Source organism: Dryobates pubescens, chromosome 8, assembly GCF_014839835.1.
Source record: "Dryobates pubescens isolate bDryPub1 chromosome 8, bDryPub1.pri, whole genome shotgun sequence".
Lineage (NCBI taxonomy): Eukaryota > Metazoa > Chordata > Aves > Piciformes > Picidae > Dryobates > Dryobates pubescens.
In genome coordinates, this window is record NC_071619.1 from 29,589,688 (window position 1) to 29,612,613 (window position 22,926).

Consider the following 22,926-nt stretch of genomic DNA (forward strand, 5'->3'; position numbering starts at 1 on the left):
GCCTGGAATTGCTTGTGCAAGGCAGGTGGCTCTTCAGCCATGGTCTAGTAATACAAATAATTTGTGAGCTTTCTTTGGCTATGAAAATGTGCTCAAGCCAACAGAGTGGGCTGCTGAATCTCCTTCCACTTATAGGCTTCCAAAGTGGGAACATCTCCGCTGAAGCCAACATCACCCTGGTGGGAAAATATTGACAGGAAAAAATGCCCTTCAGTGTGAAGTGTGTGGCAGCAGAATTCCATGCTAAGGGGGGGCTGTCAACATACATTTTGCCATATGTGCAGAGGTGCAGTTTGCACATGCTCATCATTGGGATACTGATATTGGCTGTGCATTTCATGCACTAGGGAAGGCAGAGGCTGGCATCGTATTCTGCTTACAGGGGAGGCAAGTCCAGCATTCAGGTGTCCAGTGTTGCTTGGATTCTCCTTTGGGTTTTTTTTTCTAACACTGTGCTGAAAAACACTTTTTTTCCTTTTTTGATTCATTCTTGCCTTTTTGTTGCTGTTGTTGTTTTGTAACTCATCCTACAATATTCATAACTCCTCTTAGCAGGATCCCTTTGTTTCTTCCCTGCCACTGTAGCCCTTTCTTTGCCATAGCCAGTTTTCACAGATACATTTGTACACAATTGGTATTGTTCAGCTGGTGCCTAAAGAGCCCCAGCTCAATACAGCAGGCAGGAAACTTGATGCCCATCGTGAACAGAGCTCCAGAAATGCTTACAGCCATCTTGAGAGAAGGAAAATAAAAAGGAACCTCTCTGGCAATCTGTGATACAAAACTCAACACAAACAATTGCTAGTCTGCAGCTGGGGCTTGAGGCTTATTTCTGTGGTTTGTGGGACTCAAGTACAGAAGCCTGTTTTCTTCCCAGTGTATAGCATTCATACATGGTATATGCAGATTGCAGAAGCATTCACATGTTACACCATTAATATTCTCAAGATGAAGAGTCCTAATTGTCATTGTAAAATATACTTCTGATGTATTTCTCCCAGTGCCTGCCTCGAGGTTGCATGAATCTTCGTCCCTCTAATTCGTATTCATGTCAGCTTTATTCACAGCAATTTTGCTTCTCTTTTTCTTGTCTTAGCTTACACATCATGCCCAGCAGTGGAGGAAGAGGAGAGTTTGAAATTTTTTACGTGTCAGATTTCCCTGTATCCAATTTTATCAAAAAGCTGTCACCAACTCCTCCTGAAACCAGCAAACCTTTTTCTTTCTAATTACATTTTTTACCATATGTTCATCCAGATGGCATATGCCAAACATTTTCTAGGGTGCTAGAAAATGGCCTGACTTCAGAGGATTTAACTGCTGAAGAAGCTTATGAAAAAAAATAGAATTGATACTGGGCAGAAAAAGTCTTAGGAAGAAAGTGGGGGTGGGGGTGGAGAAAGAAACCTCTGATATGTCTTCCCAGTTATATTTTGTGCCTGTAGTATTTAATTCTCAATGCACACACCTGCATTAGAGCAGTGAAAATGTGGGGAATATTTTCTTGAAGTGTTAAAAGTTGGCTCCTTTTGAATAGCTGAAAATAAAACTTTTGTCTGTGGAGTATGTCTGAAAAGAACTCTGGAGCTGTGAACAACTCTCTCGTTTGCTGCAAAATGGAGTAAAAAGGAGTTTGTCAAGCCCTCAGATTCTCTGTAGGAGCAGCAATTTTCCTTGGCAATGTATTAACTATTTGGGCACTTCTTTTTTTTTCTGAACTACTGTTTCTAAGTATAAGACAGATAGATACAGCTGATGCATGGTGGTGACACGTGTGCTGGTTCTTAATCATTCTTTCAGGTTTTCTTGTGGAAAACAGATGAACTGGAGGTATAATGAGAGTCCCAGAAACTTGAGAAAAAGACTAAGGAATCATAGAATGGGTTGAGTTGGAAGGGACCTTAAAAATTACCTGATTCCTACCCTCTTGCCATCAACTTCTATCAGACCAGAAGGCTCAAAGCCCCATCCAACCCTGAATACTTCCAAGGAGGGAGCATCCACAACCTCTCTTGGTAACCTCTTCCAGTGTCTAACCGTCCTCACAGTCAAGAATTTCTTCCTTACATCTAATCTAAATCTACCCTCTTTAAGTTTAAAGCCATTAACCCTTGTCCTATCACTACATGCCCTTGTTAAAAGTTCCTCTCCAGCTTTCTTGTAGGCCCCCTTTAGATAGTGAAAGGCTGCTATAAGATCTCTCCAGAGCCTTCTCTCTTGGGATTCTCTGAAGAATCCCAAGTCTCTCAGCCTGTAGTCATAGTGGAGGTGTTCCAACCCCAAAACATATTGTGGCCCTCCTCTAGACTTGCTCCAACAAGTCTTTCTTATGTTGGGAGCCTTAGAACTGAATGCAGTACTCCACGTGGGGTCTCATGGGAGTAGACAGGGAGAATCACCTGACTCGACCTGCTGGCCATGCTTCTTTTGATGCAGCCCAGGATACAGCTGGCCACCTGGGATGTGAACACACAGTGCTGTTTCACGTTGAGATTTTCATCAACCAACACTCCTAAAAGTCCTCCTCCACAAGGCTGCTCTCAATCCACTTATTGTCAAGGTGTATTTATGCTTGGAATTGCCCTGACCCATGTGCAGGAAAAAGATTATTTTTTGTATTTACCTACTAGTTAAGGTAAGTGCAGGTCAATTTTTCATCTTCTGGAGAGCTTTTGTATTTGTTATCATGTCTGATGATTTCCTTCTTACTGCCATCATTGGTTTGATATTGTTTTCCAGATTATCAAGGGGAAAACTGTAAAATACCCTCATGTTATTATCAGTTTCTAATCGTGAGTCTCAAGTCATTTTACTTATAGCTAGTTCCAGAAGACAGATGATTTAGTGAGACCCAGATCTACTTCCTTTTGTTGCTGCACTGGCTTCTACAACTTCCAGTTGCAAAGGAAAGGATGAGTTCACAATCCAAGGCTATTACTAGAGCATAAACCAAGATGTAGTTTTGATGCAAGATGGCTTGGGTCTGGTGGTCTCATGAATGCAGGGGGACAGTTGTAAATGACAGTCGTTCAGTGCCCTTAAATTGCATAGGTCTGCCACTAACAATGCAGACCTTCAACCTCCTCCAAGGTAATGAGACAGGATTTTGACAGTGCTCAGCAATTTGAAGTGGTTTTGTTATTTCTGACTTGAACCTTTGATGAGGAGTCCCTATTTCCATCCTCCTCACCCACTTCCATGCATGAGTGGTTTGACATTTCCACAAACTCTTCTGTGTTATTGACCAGGATTACACCTGCTGTGTCTCAAGTCAAAACAGTCTATTTTGTAGTTAAATCAATATGTATAGCAGAGACATTGTAACTTTTTAAAAGCTAAAGATTGAAACCCTCAAGACTGAGAATTGGTGTAACCTTTGAAGTAATTGAAACAAATTGTGATGAGGAAATACGACATGGAACACCAGAATGCAGCCTGTCTCCATGCTGCTATGATGCAACAGGCATTTGATTACAATGAAGATGTTTGAGCATTTGTGGGCATGCAGCTGTATTAAAGCCACCTCAAGGTATCACATTTTCTGCTCTTTTCCCCCCCGCCTAGATGTCACTGCAGAATGGAGCTGAAGTTTTTTCAGTGCCTTTTTTATGTATTTGTAAAACAATATGCATCATAACCAGTCACTGGATTCGTGCTGTAGTGTTCAGTTTCTTAGAAGAGTTAGACCCACAAGCATTTTCCTTGTGGAAATGCAAACTCCTGCATAACGAATTTCAGCCTGCTGAGGACAGGCTTTCTTAGCTGCAACAGAAAAGCTTCTCAGAATTAGCCTGATAATCCCTAAGTGTCAGGGAATGACACACCAAAATCCAATGGCTGAAAAAACATTGTGCTTGAATGCGTTGCTTTTAATTGAAATGTGCCTCATTAGATCAAACTCTAATTTTAATTACAGACTTTGTTTAGGTATTCCATGGAGTTTTCATCATATAATTTTAATGAGGAAAATGCTAAGAAGGTTTCCACGGAAAGAATTACAAAGTTAATACTTATATGCACCCATGAACCGTGTCTCTGACTTCCCTGAGTGTGAGTTCAGGTGTGCACTTCTTACGCTGAACTCCCCATAACGCCCTAGGCAGCTGATTTGTGCTTGCAAGCGCTGGCTGCGTTGTCACAGCTAATAAGTGTTCCTCATGGTGTTTTTCTTTTCTATTTTCCTCCTCCTCCACTGACTGTAGGCCTCTCTGTGCATGAGTGCACACACTATTTTAATGCCACCCTGCAGTGCCTCTATTCTGCTCTGTATCTCTGTGCATGCACACTCAGACGCCTTCTCTCTCGTTTCCCCTGTTACCCTCTCTTTTGAGTAGAGTAGTTGTGATGGAGAGCTTTGGAGTGTAAGTACTTGGAATTGCACTTCTGCTACAATTTTCCATAGCTAGTCGTTTATCTTTTGGAAGAAGTTGGTATCTGAAATCTCAGTTCAAGAATTGCTCTCCTTAATAATGGCAGCTGTCTCCCACTGCTCACAAGAAGAGTACATCAGAGGAGATTGCCTTTTGCAAAACAGAGAATCATCTCAGTCATTGAAAATGGCAGGAAATATTACCTCTTTTTGAAAAGATGATCTAAGGCCAGCTTGCATTTGTGTATGTTGAAAGAACAGTTCATACTCAAAACCTCGCCTTTTCCTTTTTCTTCCAATTTTCCTTTATAAAAGTAAACTTTAGGTATAATCTAAAGACATTTTTTACTGTTTGAAGCAAATGGGAAGTTTCCAGTGTTGGAATTATTCTTAGATGTTTCATTCTTCAGTGTGGCTGTTTTGAATCCAGGTTTCTTAAACTCTGCTTCAGAGTTAGCATATTTATTCATCAGGAGTCAGTATTTTATATAGCTGAGATGGAGATCAAATACCTCTAATTAATGCAAAATTCAAATTAGTCTTGAACTATGATACTACAACTGGCATCTTAATAATGAACTAGCCACAAGAGGAAGCAGGTTTATCAACATAGCATCACACAAAGCTTTGAGTCTTCATCTAATCTTTTCAGGGATCACATTCATCTATCTTGCTGCGTTCTTCAAATACATTTCCAATGTACTGAATGATGCAAGATTATCTGATGCAGCAATCTGTGGAAGTGAGAGATGCAGAGCCTTTTTAGTTGAAGTATTTGAGGGTGAATAACCTTCAAAATCAATGAAACCTACTGTGCCAATCAGAATGCTGATGGACTGTTGCTCACTGATCCTCTTGCGTGGGCTTTGAATGGCTGATGCTGTGCTGCTGCAGATTCTCAGTGCAAGCCCATGCAATGTGAGTGAGGCATCCAACAACAGCTGCTCTTTTGAGTGTATCTCTATGTGTTTGAAGACAGAGGATGTACAATGGCAGGAAAAGACTTCTCAAAGGCTCAAGCAGAACTTTCAAGTTACTTGTAAATGCAGCTATTCCTCTTTGGAGACAGTGGCAGCTTGTAATACCCCAAATGCAAAACTGGAAACAACTATAAGGACGGAATAATTAAATAGCACATTTTAATTTTACAAGGTTTGGTAAGGCTGTTTGTTACCCAAAAGAGGTGACAAATACAGAATTTCATATTCTCTACCAAAGCAAAATTTACAAGTTCAAACTCTCCAGTCTGTCTGTTTCTCACTGAATGGCAGCACAGCCTTCTGATGTGTCAGCCTCTCCTCCAGGTTTGTATCATCATCAGACTTGCTGAGGATACACTCCATTCCTTTATCCAGGTCATTGATGAAGATGTTAACAAGACTGGATTCAGTACTGATCCCTGAGGAGCACCACTAGCTACAGGCCTCCAACTGAATGCTACACCACTGATCACAGCTCTCTGAGCTCTGTCAATCAGCCAGTTAGTTCTCACTCCAGCTCACTGTCCGCTCATCTAACTCACAATTCATAAGCTGTGAATGCTCTGCATAAACCTCTCTGAATTTCCTAACAGTTAATTTGGATGAAAATAATGATAAATTATCTAAAATGATTTTACAAAAAGTAGAGGTACAGGAGGAGGAGGAGAATGCAGCATCAGATGCGATACCCATCGAAAGAAAATACATTTGCTGACTTCACCTTACGCAGATACTAGGAGAGCACAGAGATTTCTCTCTCCTATTTTTATAGCTTCTGCTACCTCTGATCATATGCATAAAAAGGTAGTGTGTTATTCTTAGGCAGACTGAATCTTGTGGTGGGGATAGAGAGTTTCTTTGAAGAAAAGCCCTAGAAAAATCCAGTCCTAGGAATAAGCTCCCACTGAGAGTTTACTGAGATTTTGCTGCCCTTGTGTGTATCGGTAATAGAAGCAGACCATAGAGAGAATGAAAATTAATGTCATGCTCGACGTGTATGTGTTGGGGAAAGATCAGAGAAGTTTTTGCATGTCATTGATGCTGAAAACAGATCTAGAAATGATGCATTTCTCTTTATGGCCCAAGTGTCTGGAGTTCATGGAATTGTGTTTGAAGGTGGAAAAGGCACAGAAGGTGAGAGCAGCAGTTCTGGTCACATGGGATGTACCGTAACTCATAACATTTTATATGTAAGATTATCAAGGATAGAGGAAAGTTACTTGATATTCATACTGTTAATTATTTATGAGGAGACCCAACTTTAAAACTGATAATACTGCCTAGGACATCTGCCTCTGATGTCATATGTGACATTCTTAGGTTGGGCACCAGGCCATCCTTTCAGCGCAGGAGCCTGTGTCCTCTTTGCAGATGGGATTGGGATTTGGCTCTGTTTGTCTACTCCGTTTATGCACCAAGAGCTGGACGTAGTTCAGCAGCTGCAGATTTACAGTCTCTTAAAGATACAGAGTTAACTCTTGGCCAGGCAGCTTGGAGCAGATCCTATCTGAGCTCTGCCAAGACTGCAATAACTTGATGCCATGAGCTATAGTCTTTATTCATGCTATGCTGACCAGGTATTGCTTCTTGTCTGCAGTGATGAGTAGGTTTCCAAAATCGTGTGAGCTCAATTAACAGAATTTGGAAGAGTGTGACACTCGAGTCAGTTGTCTGTCTGTCTTACCAGCACTGGGAACTGGTAGCTGTGATTCAGCACTAGGTGAATTAGGTGATCAGGCATTTGGTGGGAAACACAAAGTATGTTTCAGTTCAGTCTGCATACAGCATCAGTCACGTTTCAGTGTTTATTAATATTAATTTAGAAGTCTTTATCCTTTTAAACCATGACCTCTGTCATAGATCAGTGTTAGTGGATAAATTTCATACTTTTTATTTTCTGCTTGAAAAAATCAAGATCTTTCCCTGCAACCATGAGATTTTTTTTTCTTCTAGGTACAATAAGCTTCATCATAAGACTGTAGCTGAGAGTAAAGTATTTTAATAATGCATGATAAATACATTTTCTTTATGTTTTTTTCTTTACATATATCTATAGATCTAGATATACCATTTTCCCCTCCTTCCCCCCCCCCCCCCAGCCATCTGGAGTGGCTTTGGAGACCTTACTCAAGTAGTAAACATAGAGCTGTGCCTTAGGTAGCCTACTTGAGAGAACTGAGCTTGGAAACTTGCTTAACATTTTAGAAACCCAAACCTAAATGTGTCCTCTCTTCTTGCAAAAGGCTGGCAGACTCTCATTAATTGTTATGTTTTCCATTAGGACTGGGTCACTCTATTATTTCTCTGTTCCCTAAAATGAAGGATGAAGAATTCCAGCTCAGGTGGCAAAAGGCTTTATTGTTGGGTTATTTTTCTTACATATGTGGGGTATGATTAAATATATGCTGTCAAAGAGAGGCCTCTTTATTGTTGATACTATTGATTAGCATTTGAAACCTGCCAGCAGCGTTATTGCTTTATGTATGGGGAAATCTAATAGGAAAATTATTAAGTTGATGTTTTAGTTTCTGTAGTGAGAACATTTCAGGTATTCATCTCATACCGTTGCAGAAATTGCTTGGCTCAAGTAGAGACCACAAAATCACGTTTTAATGTTTTGTTTTCCTTTTCCATCTTTTATGTTTTTTCACAGTCACATGACACAATCAGCCACATTTGAAGACCCTCGAATAGAGAGCTGCCAAATAACCCCTCCAGCCCCTCGGAAAGTGGAAATGAGGAGGGATCCTGTGCTAGGATTTGGGTTTGTGGCTGGTAGTGAAAAGCCAGTTGTTGTGCGCTCAGTCACACCAGGTATGTTTTCTCCAACTGACCCAGAAGTGAACTCGGATTTCATCTGCTGAAGCGGCATGGAGTTGAAAGTTTGAATGCTGTTGAAATACTCAGGCAAACAAAGTAATCACAAATGCTCGTTAGGACTTTAAGCCTGGTATTACCCAGTGGTTTCTCTCCTTGCACTAATTTCTGAATGTTATGTAAATGTGCTAACAAAAAGCCTCCTTTAGGGCATTGCTCAGAGCCATTACTATTGTTTGCCTGAAAAAAATGTGACCCACTTCATTCCTGGAAAGGAGGTCTTCTCCCTGTTATGTTTATATTGGTTTGATGTCACCTTCATTGCCACTGAATCAGTTTTCACGAGGTATGTTGAGTTGCCAGATTACAACTCACACATTTTTCATTCTTTTAACCATCTTTTCAAGGACAAGGAGATTTCTAACCGTAATACTTGGCTCTAATTATAATATTTGGTTTAAACCAAGAGGATGTTATTACTGGTGCTTTTTTAAATGGGTACTTCTGTGGAACTGTGTGGCGGAAAGCCAGGCCAAAATAGATCTCTAAACAGCTGGAGTGAAAATTAGTGAGGTTTGTGATGTTTTTGAAGCTATGTGGGACTAATCAGTCTCCCAACTATTGGGCTCCTGCACTCTATGCTTAAAAGTTCAGTTGTTACATAAAATTGCCTGGGAGCCAAGGGCAGGGATTTAACTGCTCTTGTTCAATATGTTCTCTGGAACACCCACAGAGAACAGAGGAGAGGCAAAATTGACTCTGTGAAGTTCTGATGTCATTTACCCACGTGTGTGCATTGATTATATTTGTATTGCTTTCAGATGAAGTGAGCAGTGTAGCTAATATTTGAACTAGAGCCAAACAGTTCTGTTCTTCCAAGTTAGCATTAATATAGTATTACATGAAAGTTCAGTTTGGAAAAGGTGTTTATTCTGTTCCAAGTGAAAAAGAGGAAGGATGAACTCAGGATGACATCCTGCTATGTGGATTTGTATCCCCTTATGCTGGATATATAAGTGAAGTGAAGTTTTCAAACCAAAGAGAGGAAAGGAACAGCCTTAGTTCAGTTGTTAAATGAATTGGTTTTGACACTGAAACATTTTATTTTAAGACTTAATCTTCAAATTGGTAATACTCTTACATTTTTATGTGTCATCATTGCAGAGTTTAAAGGCAGAAGACTACAGAGAGTATATCTTTTCACTAGCAGTTGTGCTGTCATACCCTCTTCTGTGCATATAACTGTGCTGAGAAGTAAAGTGTTATTGTTCACTTTATAAAGCATAAACTCAATACACATTTCAGCAGTGTCAGAATCCAAAGCACGCAGACACATACACGTCTGATTGTCTGCTCAGAGTAATGCTAAATATCCATCCCCAACTGAAAGCAGCAGTGCTTTTGGATGCATGTAAAAACTTGTGTTCATCTAGTGGTAGGAATCCAGAAGAGACTCAGAGGTTGGAGGTATAGGCACTTAGTGGCTTCCGACTGAAGGAAACAGGTTTGTTTTGCCCAGAACAGAAAAGTCAGAGGAAAGACCTCTAAATGACTTAAAAATATGTAAGTGATGCTTCAGGTAAGAGGAGTAAGATACTCTCTAGTGTTATGTTGTGTATGTGGTATTGACAGTGGGGAAAAAGATTTACTGATCTTTACAGTAGTTGCACAGGGTGGTTTCTTCACAGGAAAAGGAATCATTCTCAGGGTAGTCTTATAAGAATATCAGACAAACATTGATGAGGGATGAGTAAGATATGGCTGCTCACACCTTAGAGGTTGAATTAGGCTACCTTTTACAGGCTCTTTGGCTCTGCAGAAAACCAAGTCATAAATTCTAGGTGGCTAGATGTGTGTTTGGAACTTAACTTGAAGCACCTTGGTAGAAGCTGCTAAGCCACTGGTTTTGAAGCTTTCCCTGGTAAGGAAGTAGCAGTAATGTCAGAAACCGTGTTAGTGTTAAATGTGCCATTAGTTGAAGAAACCCCCATTCCCTGTGTGTGACCAACAGAGTGTGTCTGTGCATTTCCCCTGATCTGCTAACCTGTGCTTGCTTCTTTTTTCCCTTTCTTTTTTTTTTCATTTATCTCCAGGCGGCCCCTCTGAAGGAAAGCTTATACCAGGGGATCAGATCATAATGATTAATGATGAGCCAGTCAGCACTGCTCCAAGGGAGAGAGTCATCGACCTTGTCAGGTAGTTGATGTCCTGTCACTTAAACTATGAACCCAGTGGCTTATTGCCTGTGCAGTCATTTGATAATACAGTGAATCTTGCCTTCTCGTGGCTGAGGAAGGAGAAAATAATCTGAGTAGTAAGGAAGAAGCATTTTAGTACTGGAATGAAGTGTCCTCTTAGATGTCCTCAGGGTAGCTGAAAAAGTATGATATTGGAACAGCTCCAAAATACTTGGATAGCAAGAAAGGAGGAGGAGTATCCTCCTGGTATTTACCTCTGGTATGGGTTGTTGAAAATGTAATTCCTGGAGCATCTCCTATCACTGTTGCTCTATTTCCTTTTCCTCCCTTCTTTTTAGCTTGAAGCTGAGTCAGGTCTGTCTTATGTGAAGAGGAAAGAAAATGTAGTAGGGTGGTTTTCGAGAGCAGATGGGTGCATGTAAATGGGAATATGTAGGGAAACTCAAAGAGCATTTGGGTAGATTGCAGGCATATTGGTTCATGTGAACAGAACAGGTAGGACTGTGTAGACAGGAGGCAGAAAACAAGTGACTGTGGAGAGTACAGGAAAGGAGAAATGTCAATATTTGTAATGGGACGTAGAAGGAAAGTAAGCCAGGGACTGATATGCTCAGGATGTAGAAGATGTGATGTGGTTCAAATAATAAGCTTTGCATTTTGAATAACAGGAAATGTTAGTGCATTGCATGGGAAAATGATAGAAATTAAAAATTAAATACAAAAATGATTACATTCCAGTAGCCTGGCTGATGGACACCAGTTTTGTTCCTGCTTTTTCCTTCTTGTTGGTGTAGACTCTGAGCTTGTGGGTCTAGGTGATTCTGGTATGTTACTCTGTGCAGTAACCTGTGCAGATGCCTCTCCTCAGAGCTGGTAGCTGTCAGTGTGGTCAGTGTTATCCATGGAATTTTGAAAAGTTAGGTTTGCTTCCAGAAATTTGGGCAGGAGATGCCATGACAGTTGTACTCCTCTTAAAGATCACAGTTTGAGCAAATGGGTGCTCATTTCCTGCTATGAAGCAAACTTGCAAAGGAGACACAGAAATGGTATAAAGGTGCCAGCAACACTGATCCCTCTATCTGTGCTGCTTGTGTTTGGACAATATACCATATATTTTCAGATTTTAAGAAGATGTTAACCTGTAAGTCAACAAGCAGAAGCAGAGTAAAATAAGAGGGGACTTTGAGCCTCTTGTTTCTTGTGGCAGAGACACTCCGTGAACTGTAGGAACTGTCCCGTTCAGAACAAATTTCTGTCCAATGCTCTTTATTGAGGATCAGTGTAAGCCTCACAAATGGTCTTAAACTCATTTTTGATGTCTTTGCTTCTTCTTAAAGCAATCATATTGCAGTCTTCATTCTTTCTCTAATTCTTTGATAGATAAGTAATCAGAACTGTGATCTCTATCTCATTTCCCAGCTGCCAGCAACATGTAATAGTAAGAAGGAAAACAGACTGATTAGGCCTGAGACAAACTGACTTCATTGTGTGGCTCTTTCTCTGTCTGCCTTCAAATGAGAAACTGAATAAGAATTTCACTCTTGCAATTACACTGGCTGCATAGGCAGCATTTAAAATTAAGTGTTGTTGCATCCAAGGGGAAGCCTTTAACGACACTTTTTTACACTGCAATTCTACCTCTGCTCTCAAAAATCTATCTGCTCTGGGGATTTTGACAGAGAGTCGTTCTTTGCTGAGACTCAGAGTGAAATGCTGTATATTACAGCATTTGAAATGAAGAGCTTTCTTTCCATGTCAGTGGGGACACTTGGAATTATTAGATGCTGTCAGTCTATAGTCCTGACACCAGAAGCAAGGTTTTACGCCAATGAAATAATGATTCCCCTCTGTATCATACCAGGTTTTCATATGAGTTAGCTACATCTGTACCTTTGAAAAGGCTTGCTTTCAGTTTTCAGTGAGTATGGAAGCAATTTTGCAGTCTTGTTCTCCAACTGGTAATTGGAAGCAGTGAATATGTTTTAGCTGCATAGGTTAGGAAACAGGCATAGTCACAAACTCATGGAATAACTGGGGTGGGATTTCTGGAGGTCATCCAGTCTAAGCTCTTGCTCATAGCAAGCTAATGGCAATATTAGATGTGGCTGCTCACCACCTATGTAATAAATCCAAAGATGGAGCTTCCACTACCACACTGGGCAGATGTTTCAGTTCTTAATCAATAGCCTTTCAAAGACGATAGCAAGCAGTTTTTACAAGACATGAGCCAGCTTTCTTGGAAGCCTTAGAAGCAATCCTGTTTAGGCCTGTGGACTTGTGATGTTCCCCTAGCCTAAGCAATCCTTAATTCGGTTTTTGTTTACTTCAGTTCCCTAAATTCTACCACTAAGCTCAGAGACCAGAGTGGCAAACCTTGCCACCATTGAAAATCAGACTGTCCAGCAAGAAGGGTAGCTGAAAAATGGCCTTCCAGTATCTGAAGGGGGCCTCCAAGAAGGCTGGGGAGGGACTTCTTAGGGTATCAGGTAGTGATAGGACTAGGGGGAAAGGAATGAAGCTGGAGGTGGGGAGATTCAGGCTGGATGTGAGGAGGAAGTTCTTCACCATGAGAGTGGTGAAGCCCTGGAATGGGTTGTCCAGGGAGGTGGTTGAGGCCCCATTCCTGGAGGTTTTTAAGACCAGGCTGGATGAGGCTCTGGCCAGCCTGATCTAGTGTGGGGTGTCCCTGCCCATAGCAGGGGGGTTGGAATAAATGATCCTTGTGGTCCCTTCCAACCCTGACTGATTCTATGATTTGTTCATTACCTTTTTTTTTTTTTTCATTGGGAAAAGGCATCTCCCTGAGCAGTAAAGTTGCTTGATTTCTACATTTCCCACAAAGAAAGTCAGAGCAATTATTTCAGTTAACTTGTGATTTTTTAATTCAGCTCTTTTGCTATGAGCTCCAAATGCCTTGTGTACTTTTTCCTCTTGCAGGGTTAGAAATAGACTGGTCTTTCAAGAAAGTCCCTTTTGTGTAATAGTTTTACTACAGGAAAATTAAAGAAGATGAAGGGAGTCCATAATACAGAAATGTTCACATTGTCTCTTTATTGGATTGTAATATTTTAATTATGTGTGTGCTTTTTGAGCATTCATTACTGAAAATAAGCTTCCTCAATTAGAAATCTGTATTAAAGCCACCTCTGCCGACTCCAGGGTGTAGTGCTGAACAAGAACCCAGTGGAAGATTCTGGTTTTTAAGAACTGAGGGATACTGGTGTGTCCTAAGCAGTGTCAGATCTGGAGATCAGCAGAGATACTCATTATAAATATCCCCTGTAGGTCATTCTCATCCATCTAAGTCTTTTGGCTCTGCTTTACTGGTGTGCTGGGTTACACCCATCCCTGGTGGGGGCTGAAAGAACCCAGCTCCCAGGTGGACAAAAGAAACTTGATCCAGATAGGCAGAGAGAGACTTGGTTTTCCCCCTCCCAGGAGCAGGGGTCCCCTGGGTCGAAGGTGGTCTATTCCACTCCCCCTTTCTGTCCAGCAAACCTGTAAAAAGGGTGGACATCTTGATACTGCTCTCTCTTTTCTTGCCTTGCCTGCTCAAGCGAAATCATCATCTGCTGCTGCTGCTTCCTGCACTGACCACATGGTCAGTGCCTACTTTCCAAGCTGCATCCTAAAGGACTGAATCCACTTACATCCAGGGAATACAAGGCCACCCAAGCTTGGTTTTGTATATATTCCTATTTATCCCTTACCTTTGTAAACACTCCCTGGTTTCGCTATATATATGTATAGTTTAAAAAATGACCTCTTGCACTTCCAAATCAATTCCAGACCATTTCTTTTGTGAATTTTACCTCTCCTTTCCCCTACCTGATTTTTTTTTTTTTTTTGGTTTATCTTACTAGGAAGGGGTGAGGATGGGGGGAAGGAATCTCAACCTGTTACCATTTGAGTTTTTAAACTCCAGTTAAAGCTCAAACTAGAGCAACTGGCAACACTTAATTATTGTTGAAGTTGTCCTTCAAAAGCCAAGGTTGCAGAAGTATGGATACACAGAAACATTCAGGTTGGAAAAGACCCTCAGGATCACCAAGTCCAACCCAGAACCCTACTCTGCTGATACAGTATGGTTTGCAGACAGAATGCAGAAAGGACTCATCATTTCTGGGTAATGTTGAATGGCTTTTGCACCATATTATGTTCTCTTGAGATATTTTCAAGCACAAACCCAGAAGTCATGTTTATGGCTTCCCTTGCAAAGAGAGGTCACCTTTATGAGTGTCACTCATGGCTGCAGTCTAGGTGAGTTCTGTTCAAAACAGAATGTTATTGAAGTTGGAAAAAGAGGAAGAAACAAGCTCCATTTTCTAAATGTATGATTACAGTCAGGCAAGGAGCAAATGAGCAGAATGCTAAAGAAGTAAGATGTATTTGAAGTGCAGTTGGTTCGAAATTGTAGCAGGAGCTACTTTTCTTGGTTTTCTCTTACTACTTATGGAGATTTTGTGACTTACAGCTTTTCACACATGCTGAACAGTAAGCACTCTGAGGTCATTCCACAATGCAGCAATTTTTTGTGTATGTGAAGGCGAGCAACAATGCAAAACGAGCATATTAGTTAGGTGTATTGATGTACTATCAATTGATTGGTTGTTCAGAGGTGCATGTATTTCAGAATACAGAATTAAACAGATTGGAAAAGGCCTTCAAGTTCATCAAGTCCAACCTGTCACCCAACACCATCTAATCAACTAAACCATGGCAGCAAGTGCCTCCTCCAGTCTCTTTTTAAACACCTCCAGTGGTGGTGACTCCACCACCTCCCTGGGCAGCACATTCCAATGGCCAGTTACTCTTTCTGGGAAGAACTTTCTCCTCACCTCCAGCCTAAACTTCCCCTGGTGCAGCTTGAGACTGTGTCCTCTTGTTCTGGTGCTGGTTGCCTGGGAGAAGAGACCAACCCCCTCCTGGCTACAACCTCCCTTCAGGTAGTTGTAGACAGCAATAAGGTCTCCTCTGGGCCTCCTCTTCTCCAGGCTAAGCAACCCCAGCTCCCTCAGCCTCTCCTCACAGGGCTGTGCTCCAGACCCCTCCCCAGCTTTGTTGCCCTTCTCTGGACACATTCAAGCAACTCAACATCATTATCATTGGTGAAGGTTTACTTTGTATAGTTTTTAAGAATCAGTTTAACAATCCAAACCTTCCTTTAAAATCTAGCTAACAAATAATTTGCTGTCTATCATCTTTATAGGTAATTTCTATAACATTAATTACTTGATTATTTTAGATTATACTTAATTCTCAGTCATATGCATTAGTCTGCAAGGATCCCAACATGTGTAAAATGTCATTTTATTTAGCAAGATACTTTATTGAAATGTTAATGGATGAGTAGGTCACAAAACAGTGGTGTTTTGTTTATATTTCAACTAAAATAGATATCCAGGCAGCTGGTGAGGAGAGACAAGCACCCAAAGAGGGTGAAGCTATCTGAGATACTTGTTTGGGAATAAAGTACCCTGTTTCAGAAAGCTTTATTTATGCAGGAGCACAGAAAATTATCTTAGAATAGAAACCCAAGTTGCTAAATTAGGCTGGATTAGTCCATTCCTTGAAACCATAAGAGCAGTAAATTAGTATTTGACGTTCTGTGGAATTCCAGTAAAAGACTTTAATTGCAAAGCAAGAACTGCAAAAGGTGAAACTCATTAAGGGCTTTTCTTTTTTGTTGGTTGTATTTTCTGTCTAAGAGAAATGACTCAAGAACACTTCTGAAATAACTCTTGCTTTTGCAATTAATGTCACTGTAAGTTTTCGTCAGGAAGATCTGGAGGATTCTCTCAGTTCTGCAGTAGAATTTCTGTCTTAATTTTGGCTTACCTTAAGACTGGAGAGAAAGAACCCTCCAGGATAACAGACTGTGTGTTGCATTTTCAATGCTTCCATGAATTTAATCAATACTGGCTCTTCTCACCATCATTGTGGAGTGGATGAGGATTCTGTAGCTGCCATTTGACTCTGTGTTAGGGGACTAGATTGCTTTCTCTGCACCATCAGAGCTAAACACAAGTGCAAAAGGGAGCTCAGTGGCAGTGCCTGTCATCATTGTCTTCTTGCAGCAGCTGAAAATAGCACTTTTCAAATGTAATTTTTGTCTCCAGGCTTAGACTGTTTCATATATTGGATCAAGCCATTTTCATGGAATGTTTTGGGCTGGAATGGACCTTTAAAGGTCATTTAATCCAACTCCCCTGCACTGCACAGAGTGCAGTCCAGCCTGACCTTGAAGGTTTCCAGGGATGGGGCATCCACCACCTCTCTTAGCACCCTGTTACAATATTTCAATGGGGTGGCCTCACTGTAGAAAATCTAGTCTAAATCTACACACTGCTGGCTCATGTCCAGCTTTTCATCTACCAGTATCTCCCACATCTCTCTCTGCAGGGCTACTCTCAGTGCCTTCATCTTCCAGCCTGTATTGGTACCAAGGATTGATCTGACCCAGTTGTAGGACGTTGCACTTGGCCTTGTTAAGCCTCACGAGATTCACACAGGCCCACTTCTCAAGCTCATCCATGTCCCTCTGGATGACAGTTGGAGAATTTAGCTTGCTGTCATCTACAAACTTGCTGATGGTGCACTCGATCCCACTGCCTACATCACTGATGAAGGTATTAAACAGTACTACTTCCAGTGTAGACACATGAGGGACACTTGTCACTGAGTACCTTCTAGGCATAAGGTCATTGACCACTATGTTCTGAATGTGACCATCCAACCAATTCCTTATATACTGAACAGTACACCCATCAAATCTGTCTCTCTCCAGTACAGAGAGAAGAATGTTGTGGGGAACTGTCTCAAAGGCTTTTTTATTTTGATGAACTTTTGTTTCAGACCTTGATGTATGAATTGCCAGTGTTCTGGGTTTAGATACATGATGCTGAACAGAGGGACAAAACATTGGAACAAATTCTCTGTATTGTACAAGTGTCTTCAATGGAGATGAGCTTTCTGCCAGGGCATTTAATTAGCTATGTATAATAAGCTGTCCCAGACATAGAGCTGGGAGTCAGGATATGAGAACTAAGCTCCTTTCTTTCCTGAGGGATGTTGTTAGATGTGTATCTTCTAACTTTTGAGATGTTTCTGCAACATAATACAGGGATAACTTAAGTACTTCAAATCAGCAGCTGCAGCCTAGCTGTGAGGGCACAGATTTAATATTGTCTGCTTTTATTCTCGGCTGCCATGTGGTGGTGTTTCTGGGGCTTGAGCTAATACACTGAGAGACAATTCAGATTTCTCTAGATTTTGATCATTAATCTGTAATATGGTTTCAGGAAGGCTTGCCCACCTTTTCAAAGGCCTGTAAGAGTTAAGTTGGAAGTGATATAGAGATATTATTTGTTATTGTTAAGATCAATACCATCTATGAGAACTGTTGCCTTTTAGATCTGTTGTATCTGTGAAAGCCTGCGCTCTTGTGTCCTTGCTCTGTTCTTAGCAGAAGGTTGGGTGATGCTTTAGATAGGCTTGGGCTCAATAATTGAAACGTTTAGAATGATAAGAACTTAATGTGTAAGTTTATTTTCATGTTCACTGTTGTGAGTGCCCCCTGGAGTTAGCAAGTGTAGGCTTCTTTTGAAATTCCAAGGCTTGATGTGTTTAAGTGTTGTGTCATCCCCTCGCTGGTACTGTCTAGGAAGAGGAGTCAGCTCTGATGAACTTGAGGTCAGATGTTCTGGAATAAGTTGCTTTATGGTAACTGAATACAAGGACATGGACAGAGATGTGGAACAGCTGTGCTCAAAACCTAAGCAACTGTACAAAATGCCTTCTTCTGATGTGAACCAGCAAATGTTCCTCTTACTAGCTTGTTCTGACAAGCAGGCTTACTGCTTCTCGTACAACTAAAAAGCATTGGCCTGTCTGCGTGGAGGATTTACTTTGAAGCCAGATGCACTGATGTGAATGTTTCCAATTAATTGTTTCCATGTAAAGTCACACAAATGAACAGCCAGTTTTAAGTTTATTATGAATTCAGCCTTCCACATGATGGATTTTCTCTGTATTTCACGCTCTGCAATAGATGTTTATCCTGCTTCGTGCTATCACTGCAAGCCCCAAGCATCAAAGGATTACTTCCCATTGGAATATGTAGCAGGAGGTATCTAATAACCTCATGTCTTGTATTTGGGGCAAGGAGGCTTAGAGAGGAGGTGTCAAACTACAGCAATGTCTCTCTCCCAACTCCATGAGACATTGCCAAATTATAAAAGATCAGGTTGGGAAAACCAGCCCTCCACATCATGCTCTTGTACTTCAATATTCTGTGGTTTGTATTGATGCCTTGAGGACATTACTGCAGGACAGCTGTGCTTAGACAAGACAAGCACTGTGATATGGAGCAGTTTAATCAGCAGAAAGCAGAAAGCAGGAAGGAAAACAAGACAGAGACAATTTCAGGAGCTTGCTTGGGAAGCACCGTTCTTGGAGAAGCAGTGTGGGGTCACAGGAGAGGACTGTTCTGTGCATCTGGGGCTGCCAGCAAGGAGTGACTGTGAAGTATGAAAATCACAGTGATGTCTTCATCACAGGCACAAAGCTGACAGAGCAGCTCTGCCATTTCAGAATTGTGTCTTTGCCCTCACTGGGAAGTTTACAAGTCCCTCATCCTGCCAGTCAGATAATGACTGATTCATGAAGTACACGGCAATTAATGAAGCTACTCTGGTGGAAAATGTTTTGTCAAAGCTTATGTTAAAACGTGGACAGTTATGGGAACATCATTCCCTTTTGTCCTGAGACAGTGCTCAACATTTGGATCATAGATACTAACTGGTTTTTATCTGCTGGCTGAATAGTTTCAGGGTGACAGAAAAATGTTCCTTCAGAAGACTGAAAGGTGGGTGGCAGTATCAAGCAAAAGGCTTGAGTTACTGCAAATTAGACCCACATGCTGAATTTTGGTAGAAAGACAGCAGAGGTGATGTCAAGAACCGAGAGGCAAACAGTGTGCTTTTATGGTTTTGTAAGTTGACCCTTGCAGGGCTGTGTCTGCTACAGGTGCCTTGTGTCAGGGAGAGGCAGAAAGATGTTAATCTCCTGTTCCTAAGGAATGATGTTTTGGCAGTGGCATTATTATATGCACCAGTGCTCACAGGAAATGTAAAAGGTGATTTAAACTGCTGAGAGAGAAGGGTGAAAAGACTGTGAGCAATTTGCAATGTATAGTTTCCTGAATTTGAAATGCCTTTAGACTTTATCTGTTAGTTCTGCAGAAGCTCCTGGCAGTGTCTCTGTCTGAAGAGTTTTGTGCATTTTACACAAGCTTACCTGTTTTTCAAATTGGAGAGAATAAAGCTAGCATAACTGTTACTGTGGTGCTGTGCATTTCTTTTTTATAGCACTGTGAGAATTGAAGGTGGAGGGGGAAAAAAAGGCAGAATAGCATTTAGAAAATCTTGAACCATGTAATTTGAACATATTAATGCCTCAAGGTCTTAAGCCCTTCTGGATGGGGCTTGTCTGGGCAGCTGGCAGATTGAAAGGTGGTGTAATGCCATGTTTGCCAGTAAGGGAGCACAGTTTTTTCCTGTTATGGTGGACGCAGCACTACCTGGGGTGAGAGGGAGATAAAGAGTAAAACCCTACTCAGTGCAAAGAGTCATGGAGAGGTCTTGGTCGCTCATGGTCCATTGGTGTAATTGTAATTAATTGTTTAATGGAAAGCTGAATCAGGAATTCCTGAGGACAGCATTAACTTATTCTGGCTCTCATGCTGTATTTTTCATGCTTCCTGACTCTCAGAGTTAGGTTTTGAGATCATAATCCTATTTATTTCCCAGACTACATTTAATCGGTGAAGTAAAATACAATGAAGAATGGTGGCTTCTGAAGCAGCCATAAGGTGGATGTCCCTCATAACCTTAGGGTCCAGTTGCAAAAACTATCTCCATTCTTCCATTGCATGCCCAAACTGTGATGTCAGTGTTGCCTTTCAGTCAGGGTGTCAGTGCTTGACAGCAGTAACTTGTAGGTTGTCTGTGGAGCTGGAGGAATCACAAAGCCAGTAGAATGAAGTACCTGGCTGAATGCTGGTCTGATAAAACTAAATCAAATCTTGTTTCTGATTCAGAGATGTCTGGACTTAATTGTTCAGGATGAGGCTTGATAGGGTGCTTGGTTGCATGGTTTAGTTGACTAGGCGGTGTTGGATGATAGGTTGGACACGATGATCTTGAAGGTCTCTTCCAACCTGGTCTGGTCTATTCTATTCTATTCTATTCTATTCTATTCTATTCTATTCTATTCTATTCTATTCTATTCTATTCTATTCCATTCTATTCTATTCTAAAATTTGATCTGGCTCTTGGTTGACTTTACATTTTTATAACTCTTTTTGTGTTGGCAAGGACAAGTTTGCTTTTGCTTTGGGTTTTGGGGGATTTTTTTGAGGCTTTTCCAAAAATATTGACAAATGAGATCAAAAGGCTGAAGATTGTCATTAGCAAGTCCTCGCTTTTCCGTGCTTCCCTCCAATAAGAATAATTTTGTGACTCAGAGTCTCTCTTAGCAGTTCATAATATGATGCAGTTAGAATAGAAGTGTTGTAGGGATTTCTGTGGTGTCTTTGATGGACTAGAGAAATGAGAGCACAAAATTGGATCATATATTTAATTTAGCAGTAGCACATCCAACAAGGACTCCCAAAATTGCCAGGAGATCCAATGTCTACGCCTAACTTTATCTGATATGCCCAATCAGAACCCCAGTTAAAAGAGAAGGGGAATGGATTTACATGTTCTAAGATTCTTTTGCATGTGATATCTTTCAGATAAATATTACTGGTGATTGGGATGACTCTGGGTTACAGTGGAAGGTCAAAGGACAAAACCAGTTTTGCATTAAACAAATATCTGAGACAAAAACGAGTAGAAAATAAAAATAGCTAAAAATAAAATCACCTCTTAAAGCCATTGAATGTTTCAAAAGACAGTTTAATACAGTAGGTTTCTGTGGGATTAATCAGCTCTTCCTGGCCTGGCTTCAGATGTGATGATTGATCAGCTGTAATTTATTGTTGCAGCCACTGTTCAGAAGGCAGCTGCTGGGCACGTGCAGGGTGCAGGATTCCTTAGCACGCTGCGTAGAGCAAAACAATAACACTCCCTGTGTGCCAAGAACAGCATCCTCACATTGGCACCCTTGGACTGCAATGTGCTGCAGAGGCCTCCTCCTTGACATGCTGGCACCTCTCATTGGGAAAAGATTTTAGTATATACATGTGGTTGGATTTTACCTGTTCAAGGGATTGATACCAAAGAAACAGCCACTCTGAGCAATAGTTACCTTTGGTTAGAGCTTTGGTTAGGGACTTCTGCTTCTGTTAGTCCACTGCTTTTTCTGGCAAGGGCTTCAGCATAGGGATATGCTCAGGACTTCTGTTAGCTGCTTTGCAGGTTAAGGGCTTCCAGGACTACTTCTGTAAGTGGGACTCTGAGACTCTGCAGTGCTGGGGATTCTACAATGCAGCAATAAAGGTCTTGTGTGAGGACTTCTGAGATTCTCTGCTCTCTGCATTTCTGGAATCTCGTTGCTATACAGCAAGGGGTTCGTGCCTTTGTTTGTCACCCAACGGTGGCCTGAATCGAGTAGAAAAAACAATTTATTGCAAGCAGCACATGAAAAATAACACAAGAGAAGCATTTTAGCTTCCACTTTAGCCTTTTTAAGGCTTTTGCCCATTCTCTGACTTTTTGCTTGACTTGAAACATCCTCACAGCAACAGTAATAAGGGAAAGATGAATCATACATATTTCACAGCAGGTGACACCCAAAGGACTGTCTGAGAAACCAAGAGAAACTGGTTCTGAGAAACCAAGAAGTAAAAAATATCAAAACAGAGACTGCAAACACCAAAACAGTCTTCAGAGAGAAACCCAGGTTGCCTTCAACCTCCCATACCCCAAAGGCATATTTCTTACATAGGGTGTGCTGAAATGTTAGTTGTTCTCTTAGCTTTTATTCCTCTTCACTCAGACTAAAGCTTAATGTATTTTACTTACTGCACAAGGGAAAAATCCCTGCAGTCCACTGTCTTTATTGTTAAACAAAGGAATTCAACCTGGTTGGAGATTTAGTTAAAACCAAATTTGTTCAGCTTATGAATCAAACAGGACTCTAGGAGAGGCAAAGGTTGTCATTTGATGTCATAGAACTTACCCATTTTAGGATGATCACTTAGCTTTCCAGCAGGTCTGTTACTCAGAAAGCAGTTCTGAAAAAGACAGTTTTTCTTCTAGAGAGGAAAATAGGGTTGCTATAGGAGTTTAACATCCTTGAGGTCATCTGTATTTTCTAAAAGCTGTAGGAGTCATGAGCTTTAGTCATTGCACTGAAATCTTTGTCCATACATTGTCTTTCTACTCAGTATTCATTTCTGTGTGTCATTACAGCATGCCTGAGACTTGAAAGGGAAAGATGAGCTGCCTGAGAGTTTATCAAGAATAATAGCAACAACCTTTTTTGGAAGGCAGCAAAAAACTTAGAAGTATCCATTAATTGAATTTGTAGTCCAGTTTCTTCATAATGCTTTATC

General features: G+C 41.0%; 1 protein-coding gene across 4 annotated transcripts in view; it reads left to right on the plus strand.

Annotated features, from left to right (window-relative positions):
- The window catches only part of FRMPD4 (FERM and PDZ domain containing 4), a 350,428-nt gene that overhangs the window by 277,237 nt on the left and 50,265 nt on the right, over positions 1–22,926 (plus strand). For all 4 annotated transcript variants that reach the window (XM_054163756.1, XM_054163754.1, XM_054163755.1 and 1 more), the window contains exons 3-4: positions 8,003–8,163; positions 10,260–10,362. In XM_054163756.1, the coding sequence (XP_054019731.1) occupies positions 8,003–8,163; positions 10,260–10,362 (264 nt within the window). The remainder of the gene's footprint in view (positions 1–8,002; positions 8,164–10,259; positions 10,363–22,926) is intronic.